Source organism: Osmerus eperlanus, chromosome 14, assembly GCF_963692335.1.
Source record: "Osmerus eperlanus chromosome 14, fOsmEpe2.1, whole genome shotgun sequence".
NCBI lineage: Eukaryota > Metazoa > Chordata > Actinopteri > Osmeriformes > Osmeridae > Osmerus > Osmerus eperlanus.
Window position 1 is genome coordinate 15,927,856 of NC_085031.1, and position 10,000 is coordinate 15,937,855.

General features: G+C 52.0%; 2 protein-coding genes across 4 annotated transcripts in view; both read right to left on the reverse strand.

The window, feature by feature from the left end:
* The window catches only part of arvcfa (ARVCF delta catenin family member a), a 20,285-nt gene extending 17,005 nt beyond the window's left edge, over positions 1-3,280 (reverse strand). For 2 of the 3 annotated variants that reach the window (XM_062478265.1, XM_062478264.1), the window contains exon 1: positions 2,942-3,279. In XM_062478265.1, the coding sequence (XP_062334249.1) occupies positions 2,942-2,962 (21 nt within the window). In that variant the 5' untranslated portion in view covers positions 2,963-3,279. Of the gene's footprint in view, positions 1-2,941 lie in introns of all 3 variants that reach the window. The other variant, XM_062478263.1, reaches the window with a different exon arrangement.
* Positions 3,281-8,206: 4,926 nt separating this feature from the next.
* Positions 8,207-10,000, reverse strand: part of zdhhc8a (zinc finger DHHC-type palmitoyltransferase 8a) — a 14,883-nt gene continuing 13,089 nt past the window's right edge. The window contains exon 10 of the mRNA XM_062478648.1: positions 8,207-9,877. Coding sequence (XP_062334632.1) covers positions 8,642-9,877 — 1,236 coding nt within the window. The 3' untranslated portion in view covers positions 8,207-8,641. The remainder of the gene's footprint in view (positions 9,878-10,000) is intronic.

The window sequence follows — 10,000 nt, forward strand, 5'->3', positions numbered from 1 at the left end:
AATAGCTTGGAGGGATTTTCTCACATGTAACATTGTCTGGTCTTTAATCAACACTGTCCAGCTGCTAGCCTGAGACACATGGAGGTCATTTACGTAGTGATTTATGTATATAGACTTAAAAAGAAACAAACAAAAAAAATTCTCCCTCTCAGAGGAATATTCTTCACAACCTCTCTCCAAAGGACCATTAATTATTCAGCAGCAACTTCACAAACGTCTGAGAAGCGAGAACACTAGACTCAAGTCTGGCACCGACGGTGAACATGATTTATTTAGACTTGTTTTTGTAAACTTCATGTAGTTTTTTGAGATCAATGTGATCTTGTGGATGTTGTTGTTACATGGGGATCTGTGTGTGCATGTGGTGTGTGCGTGTGGTGTGTGTGTGTGTGTGTGTCAAGGGGTGCCATGGTAATCACAACAGGGAAGCATCTTCAGTTCTTCCTCTTCTGATCTTCTTCAAATTACACCATTGCCTTCTCCACAGACGTGCGGGGAGAATTAATGTGTAAATTACAGCTAAACAATACCAGTGCGTCATTGGGCTATTATTATTACCTGAGCTCCATTCAAACCGCAACTCATTTCATCCAATCATCCTCATCGTTATTAAAGCAGCCTTACGAGGGCTCTCTCCGTCCTCATCACCGCACATGAAAGAATCATCACGCGAACATGCGAACATGCGGACGAGGGGAAGATTGTTTTTCAGCCCTTCTTACGTCCTCGAAGAGTTGGGGAGTAAAAGACCGATGTTGTGATTGGCGGGTTCTAATTACCCCGGTCCTGCCGTTCTGAAATACGACAGCCCTCATCTCCATACCAATGGGATGGTCGGGAAGAGAGGGAGAGATGAAGAGTGGGAGAGAGATGGAGATGGACTAATGGAGAGGGAGAGAGATGGAGATGTGGCGAGATGAAAGAGTCTACGGTGGTCACACTGGAGACCATGGTGGTGAAAGACCTGTCCCCTTCTGTCTGTCTGCCTGCCTGCCTGCATCCATCCATTCATCTATCTGTCTATTTTGCCTAACAATCCATCCCTCTATTTGTCAATTATGTCCATCTGTACATCTATTATTGTATCTTGTGCCTATCTATCCACAGCATCTATCTACGTATTGTCATACGCTAGCGTCGCTTGGGATAAAAGCATCTGCTAAATGAATCAAATGAAATGTATCTATCTCTTCTAAGGAGTGATAAATCACTGTCTGACCAGTTCTAGGGATGCTACTGGTATCCACAAAGTAGGGGCTTGATGAGGCTGAAGAGGCCTGGACAGAGAGCTGGAACACGGAGGCCAGTCAGTGCTGGCCGAGTCTGGACCAAACCAGCACCAGGACGAAGCCGGACAACACAGTGACCCACGGCCCACTTACATACCCGTCCTCCTCACGCCTCACTTGGTCTGCCCCCCCCCTCTCTCACAGAGGCGTTCCAGCCAGCCAGCCAGAACCCCCCCCCCCCCCCCCACCCCCCCCCCCCCCCCCTACCCCGACCTCCCAGCCAGACACCGCCAGGTCCTCTAACCCCCCTCCCCCTGCCCCCGCCCTCGTCCGTCCGCGTGACTGTTTACAAACGCGATGCGTTGCACCTGCATTTGGGAGGCATTGAACCAGGAAGTGACACGATTACAGGGTTTGACTGCCTCGTGAGGCCGGCCTCCCCGAGTCGCGTGGTTGTCGTGGAGACTGTCGGCTCACTCCCGATCCTTGTCACAACCTCATTAAGATGGATAAATCATGCAGGAGAGGGAGATTGCAGGGAAAGTGCCAGAACACTGTCACGGCGATGGGCCAGGCTTTCTCTGGGACGCAAGGCAATTTGGTGCGGAACCGCGGACGAGATGTTGTGAATTGTTCATTTGTCTTCATGAAACGATGAGGATAAGTGAAGATGGTTGTGCCTCCCACTGTCGATGTGACGGAATGACTGTTGTGCCACAGAGGTCTGGGACCACGGGCAGCTTCTGTATCACACTTAACTGGCGTGCTCGTTGGCAGTTTCAGAGACACTCAAGGGTTCAGATCTCGATTGTTTTTGTCTGACGGACTTTAAAAGACTGGGAGGTGGAAACGCAGAGCTACACCCAGGCCTTTTCTCATTTCCCAGTCGAGGTGTCTGGGCAGCTGTGGGCGTACCAGTGCAATCTGACAACAGAATATTCTATCCACTTCTGTGCAAACACATCATTTCGATTGAGGATAAGAGCTCCACTCCCCCTCACAGTGTGTGTGTGTGTGTGTATGGTGTGTGTGTGTGTGTATGGTGTGTGTGTGTGTGTGTGTGGTGTGTGTGTGTGTGTATGGTGTGTGTGTGTGTATGGTGTGTGTGTGTGTGTGTATGGTGTGTGTGTGTGTGTGTGTATGGTGTGTCCGTGGAGCATTAAAGCATTCAAATACTGCATGGTCATGTGCGCTCTGCCTTAGGGCTCACACTGACAGACTCTGGTCTGAGTTCACAGAACGCAGCATATTCCCCTGTGGGTGGCTGTTCTCCTCATAACACTATCATGATTAATACCCTCTCGATAGGTCTGCAGTACACATACACACACACGGGAATGCATACACACAGGCGGACGCACGCACACACACACACAGACACACACGCAGGCACAAGCGTACAATCCACCGAGGCACACACAGGCAAACACACACAAGCCCGTACACACGGCAGACACACATGCAGTTGACAGAGAGATGTTAATCGCATGTCACCCTGCACACTAGCACACCGCGGCGAACAGCCATGTGATGACACCTGAACGCTGGTTTGCTCCCCTCGCACAGCATGGCACAAAACCACCAGCAGTCTGAACAAACATGCAGCTGCAGAAACAGAAGCAGACCCCGGAATCAAAAGAGAGAGAGAGAGAGAGAGAGAGAGAGAGGGAGAGAGAGAGAGGGAGGATGCGGAGGGAATGTAGCGCGCTTACCTCCTTCACCTCAGCGGGCATCGCTCAGATGTCTCTGATTATCTTCTCCCCAGATGACGGGAGATTATCACCCTTCTGTAAGACGGGGAGAAAAAAACGGCGTCAGCGTCCCCCCCTCCGGTATCTCTCTGTCTCGACTCTCCCCTGCGAACGTGGAGGCAGTTCAGACATGAGCAGCCATCCTTTCTCCTGGCTCACCCGAACACACGTCCGCGCACACACACTCACACTCGCGCCGGACGCACACACACACCATTCACACACACTCTCTCACACAGTCGTGCAGTGAGCTCGAATGAATGTTGCCCTCTCCCTCATGAAAGAGGTGCTGAATTGACAACAACAAAAAAACAGACAACCTCATAACAACACACATCCTCTCTGCTGTCATAGTAACAGGAGCAGCGTCCAGGGGTTTGGGGGATGTTGGAGGTGGGTTGGAAAGTGAGAGATGTTCTGTGGGAGAAAAAAGAGCTTGTGGAGGTTTGAGGAGCTCTGTAATCTCTGCTGTCTCCCTGTTGTTTGTCCAGGAAGTGAGACACGAGTAAATACAAGCACACACACACACACACACTCTCGCATAGATCCCTCTGGGCTCACAAAATGATGCAGCTGAAGTGGAGAAGCACGCTCAAGCCTAGCCCTGTGCACCCCACGTGCTCAACGGCAGGGGGAGGGATGGAGGGGCACAGGGAGGGAGGGAGGGAGGGAGGGAGGGTGAAGGAATGGAGGGATGGAGGGTGGAGGAATGGAGGGTGAAGGGATGGAGGGTGAAGGGATGGAGGGATGGAGGGTGGAGGGATGGAGGGTGTAGGGATGGAGGGATGGAGGATGGAGGATGGAGGGTGGAGGGATGGAGGGTGGAGGGTTGGAGGGTGGAGGGATGGAGGGTGGAGGATGGAGGGTGAAGAGAAGAAGGTAGGAGGGAGGGATGGAGAGATTAAGGGAAGGAGAGATAAATGGATGAAGGTGTGAAGGATGAAGTACAACAGAGGTACTGCACACATTGACATCCTGATAGACTGACACGAGACAAATCCACTTAAATACCAATAACAGCTCTCTCTCTCTCCCTTTCTCTCTCTCTCTCTCTCTCTCTTTCTCTCTCTCTTTCTCTCTCTCTCTCTCTCTCGCCCCCCCCCCCCCCCCTGTGTGCTGAGCCAGACAGGGGGGACTGAGCAGTACCTCACTGGTGGTCTCCTGTCAGTTGGTTATGAGGCGAAAAGACTTGACAAAATGATCCGCGGACGAGAGATGAATCAATGGTGATGAAGATCTGGTGTGCTGTGGCTGGTCTCATGTGTTCAGACAGAAACAACTTTGCTCTGATGGAAGCAGCAACACTGGCACCGTCTCCATGCACATGCCAGACACTAGGATTGCAGCTCGCAATTATGCTGTAACTGCATAGCAAAAGAAATGCCTGTAGACCTACACAGCCATGCATGCCCCTCCCACACAGAGACAGGAGCCTCACTGTAACGTACAGTAGAGTACAGTAGAGTACAGTAGAGTACAGTCCTCTGCAGTATGCTACAGTGCAGCACGGTATATTTAATGGTCATGTGCTGAAACGGATGGTTCTTCTGGCATGCTCCGCACAGCATTCCTCTTCATGCACTCATTCCCACGGATTCTCATCTCGCAGAAACAAAGTCAATGCCTCCCTTTCATCCCCACTAAATCCCACCCCCGCCCACTGCCGTGAATCTGGGATGAAGCTCTGCTAATTCATTAGGAGAGTTAACACACAGGGCCCAGAGGCATTCAAAACACTGCTAATAGCCAGAAAAGGGCAGGAGATAATATCTTGAGACAACTCAGACCGGAAACAAGTATTCCGCCCGAGGAAAACAGCCAGGAAAGGTCAGCATTCAACCACAATATGGGTCCGGCAGGCCATATTGATTGATTAAGCCGATAAAGTACATTAGTTAAAAGAAATGTGTATCGAATGTGTTGTCAACAGAGCCAGAGAACAGGAGAGTAGAGACCTAAACCTGACCTGGAGCAGAGGCAGGGCAGAGTGAGACAGGGCAGAGTGAGGCAGGGGAGAGTAGAGGCAGGGGAGAGTAGAGGCAGGGGAGAGTAGAGGCAGGGGAGAGTAGAGGCAGGGCAGGGTGAGGCAGGGCAGAGTGAGGCAGGGGAGAGTAGAGGCAGGGCAGGGTGAGGCAGGGCAGAAGGAGGCAGGGCAGAGTGAGGCAGGGCAGAGTAGAGGCAGGGCATAGAGAAGAGGTAAGGGACACAGAAAGGGAGACAGAGATAGAAAAATAGAGAGAGAGAGAGAGAGAGAGAGAGGAAGAGTGAGAGAGAGAGAGAGAGAGAGAGAGAGAGAGAGAGAGAGAGAGAGAGAGAGAGAGAGAGAGAGAGAGAGAGAGAGAGAGAGAGAGAGAGAGGCAGACTTCCAACCTTCACCTCTGACTCTGTGGTACTCCAACACCTGCTGCACCTGTTAATCAGGAGAATCTACAGAAAACCACAGTTCTGCTGGAGTATCGTGACAAGAGGCCCAGTAATAGGTTTCTAAAGTTCCACAGTTGCAAGTTCAATGGACTTCAATGGCCTGCCTGCCTGCCTGCCTGCTTGCCTGCCTGCCTGCCTGCCTCCCTCCCTCCCTCCCTCCCTCCCTCCCTCCCTCCCTGCCTGCCTGCCTGCCTGCCTGCCTGCCTGCCTCCCTCCCTCCCTCCCTCCCTCCCTGCCTGCCTGCCTGCCTCCCTCCCTCCCTCCCTCCCTCCCTCCCTGCCTGCCTGCCTGCCTCCCTGCCTGCCTGCCTGCCTGCCTGCCTGCCTCCCTGCCTGCCTCCCTGCCTGTTTATCCTCTCCATCTGTCCGTCTGCCAACCTGCCTGTCACCTTCTGGCACATAAACAGCTGAAATGCAAACCGGATGAAAACACGAGCTGAGATCTGAGGACGAGGAAGCTTTTACGAGGAGCTCGTCAGAAGCAGATGGGTCTGAGGGGGACGAGAAAAAGACGTTTCTGTAAAAAAACACGTCACAACGTTCCCCAAGAGCTCCGACACGTCGCTGAGTTTGCCCTCACAACGCACCGAGCTTTCAGCTTCCCACCTCACCAACATTAAAGTTAGACCATGCTTCACTGTTGACTATCTGCATCCTTAAAAAGAGATTTAAAGCTTGATGAGAGACAATACGTGTGTAATATTAGATATTGTAACATCATATTTATATTAGATTACAATCCGTCACTGATAACTGAGAATTTACTTTGGGATAACTGTAATTCCGTAAGTGAATTGAATTGAACTGACTTGATAAGAGAAACTGTTACATATCAGAGAGCTTTACTTCTGACTCTCAACCAACTGATGATCCACTCTGCCACAGCCTTATTACCATTTCACCCCAGGCTATGATGATAGCGAGGGAGAGGAAGAGAGAGAGGGAGGAAGAGAGAGGGAGGAAGAGAGGGAGAGACAGAAAGAGACAGAGAGAGAATGAGTCAGAGTCAGAGTGAGAGACATAGAGAGAGAGATACAGAGAGGAAGGGAAAGACAGACAGAAAGAGAGAGAAAGGGAGAGAGAGGAGTGAGATAGGAAAGTACAGGGAGAGAAAAACAAACTCAAATATATCAAACAGTACAATCATCCATTAAGTGGGCCATGGCAAAAAAAACATGCATCTCACAGATGAAATGAACATTTTGTCAAGAGCTTTTAAAGCGGTTCCATCGTTGACATTCACATCGCTGCCATGTCATCATTTTGATGTTGCAGATGAAGAGATGGAGTCGTGTGTGAGATGTGATCAGACACGGTATGGGACAAGTTCAGCGCTGTCACACGACACAGGAGGTGAAGAAAGAGCTAGAAAGATTGGAGGAAAGAAATAGACAGACCTGAAGATGAATTGGTCGTGTGGTAATGGTGAGAGATCAATGAGACAAGATGTAGAGTTGAGATCTCTTTTTTAAAGGACATAGAAAATTGGGTGAATAAAGGAATCTTTGGTGCTTTTTCAAATTGAGATGTTCGGGTTCAGTCCTGTCCGTGGGATGGGATGTAGAGAGAATATTCCTCGGACAACAGGTGTAATAAAAGCATTTTCATTTAGCAGATGCTGTTATCCCTTAACCCTTGTGTTATCTTCGGGTCGTTCTGACCCATCAGTCATTGTGACCCACCGTCGTATTGCGACAAATTTACCTCATACAAAAACAAAGTGAAGCATTTTCTTTTAACTGTCGGGCTGTCTCAGACCCCCCACATTGGAATGGTTAAAAGAAAATTATTTTAATTTGTTTTTGTATTGGGTAAAATTGGGTAAACACAACAATGGTTCGTTATGAACCTTTGGGTCATGTGACCCGAAGGCAGCACGAGGGTTAAGCAGTAACCTCTTCACGTGTGAGCTGTGCCCTTACCTGTTGACTGTAGTTCAGATGATACTTCAGCTAACACCAATGCCACACAAACAAGAGAGAGGTAGAGAGATAAAGAGGGAGAGATAAAGAGAGAGAGGTAGAGAGGGAGAGAGAGCAAGAGAGAGAGATAAAGAGAGATACAGAGAGAGAGGTAGAGAGATAAAGAGGGAGAGATAAAGAGAGAGAGGGAGAGAGAGCAAGAGAGAGAGATAAAGACAGATAAAGAGAGAGAGGTAGAGAGATAAAGAGAGAGAGATAAAGAAAAAAGGAAGAGAGAGCAAGAGAAAGAGATAAAGAGAGAAAGGAAGAAAGAGCAAGAGAGAGGGATAAAGAGAGAGGGGGGGAGAGAGAGAGAGACAGAAAAGAAACGTACAAAGATATTGCTGCCTTTGTAACTTGAACAAGGCTGTATTGAACCCAGCAGGCTATTCATTCCTCAGCTGTGTGAGAACGACTGAACCTAGGTAACCTGCTACTGATACACAGTGTTCCCTCCAATCCAAAACATCTCTCCAACTCTGACTACGTCTGTGGCTATGGCAACCATCTCCAGCCCTCAGCCCTTCCACCATACCTAGCAGTATCCCTCACTATGTTTGGGATTAATTTAATAGCAACTCTCAGAAACATCACTCACTCAATAAATATATATATATATATATTTGTTTTCATATCAAGTGGGCTAGGGATGATATTTGAACACAGAAGCTTATTTTGAGTGGCATCTCCCGATAACGACCATTAGAGGGTGCTATTTCCCCCCCGCCATAAACTCTTCAGGTAGTGGATTCTGGTGTGCTGGTGTTTGTGATGATGTCAACGCATCATTGAGGAGAGAAACGCCATGCAGAAGCATGGTTTTATGACAGAAACCGTTCTGAAACCAGGAACAAAACACTTTATTTACCCAAATGACTATAAAACGTAGCTAAAACAGGACTTTCCCATGAACGAATCAAACATGGTTTCAAATATTAAGCGTAGTAAAAAGGAGAGAACAAAAACAAACAATAAATCATCTCAAACGTCCTGAAACTTTGACTGAGTTTCCTGATTCCCCTCGCTACACGAGGAAGCACGACTGTCCTGAGAATCGTCCGTATGGATGAAGTAGGATGAGGTGGCTTTTGCACTCATCCCTTATTCATAGAGTATCTGTCATAAAAGAGGTACAACTGCAAAAAACAAAACAAACAATAGAATCAGGCTCCCTTAACTGCATATCCATGTCCTCTCACACACACAGCTGTTGGGACCTGCAATGACGGGCGCTGCATAGCGATGAACACCCCCCACCAACCCTGCCGTGGGCCAAGCTACTTCAACAGCCCCAGAGGAGGCGCAGGGCCCTTGGTCTCCTGGGAGTGAGTGAGAGAGGGGCGCTTGGAGGAGGAGGTGAGGGTGTAGGCGTGGGAGGAGGAGGAGGCGGTGGAGGAGGGGATGCGAGGCAGGGTGGAGGCGGAGGGCGGGGGCAGGGGGTCGGGGAAGTAGGCTTGCGAGCCGTAGCGGTTCTTGCCGTGCAGGCTGGAGGTGCTACTGCTCTGCAGGGCGGAGCAGGCCACCCTGGGGCCGCGCGGCAGGGAGGAGGTCGACGAGCTGGCGAGAGGCGACGCCCTCCCCACCCCGTAACCCAGGATACCCGTGCTCATCAGGAACTCCCGAGACCCGTACGCCGGAGGGGTGAGGCCTCGCGACCCCGGAGGGCGCACGCCGTCCGCCGGCAGGCTGCGTCGGCTGGGGACGTCGTAGACGCCCGTGTCGGGGCCGTGGAGGGCGTGGGAGCGGGCCTGCAGTCGCAGGGAGCTCTCCCTCTCCTCCAGCTCACGACGCCCCTGGATGGACGCCATGATGCTCTTGGACAGGTTGTCGTAGCGCACGATGGGAGTGTCCGGAGGGGGGAGCTCGCGAGAGGTGAGCCCGTGAAAGGAGGGAGAGGGGTCCCTGGAGGAGAGGGCTTTGAGGGAGGGAGAGGGGTCCCTGGAGGAGAGGGCTTTGAGGGAGGGAGAGGGGTCTCTGGATGTTAGGCCCTTAAGCGAGGGTGAGTGATCCCTGGGCTGTGGAGACTGTCTGCTGACTCCCATGTAGATCGCTCCGTAGGCGTGGGAGGGGGGGTGCTGCAGCACGGACGCGTCCGACACCAGGGTCATGTAGTGGGAGAGGTAGCCGCCCAGCGGGACCCCCCTCTGGCCCAGGAAATGGGCCTCTCCCGGGGCTACGAGGCTGTCGTAGGAGAGGCTGCTGGAACGGGCGGCCAGCGCGCCGGGGGGGGGGAACGTGCCTGCCGCGGGGGGGCCGGAGATCAGGACGTCCGTACGCACGCCCGGCTGCTGAGCCTTGTTGCCGTGGCGATGGGCGTGCTTGAGGGTGAGGGAGCGGGAGTTGAGGGTGAGGGAGTTGAGCTGCAGGGGGCTGGTGGTGGCGGCGGGGTGGTGGGGGGGTGGCGGGCGGGGCTGGGAGGGCGAGGAGGCCCTGTGATGCTGGCCGGGGGGGCCGGGGTGGGGGGGCGCCTCCTGGACTCTCACGCCGGCCTCGGCCGCCGCCGCCTTGGCGATCTGGGGACGCAAACACACAACGACTGTGTCAGAGCCTGTCAGGTCCAGGGCTGTGGATGATGACACGTGTAACGAGGTAAAGAGGGGGGGGGGGGGGCGGGGGGGGGAGGGGGAGGGGGAGGT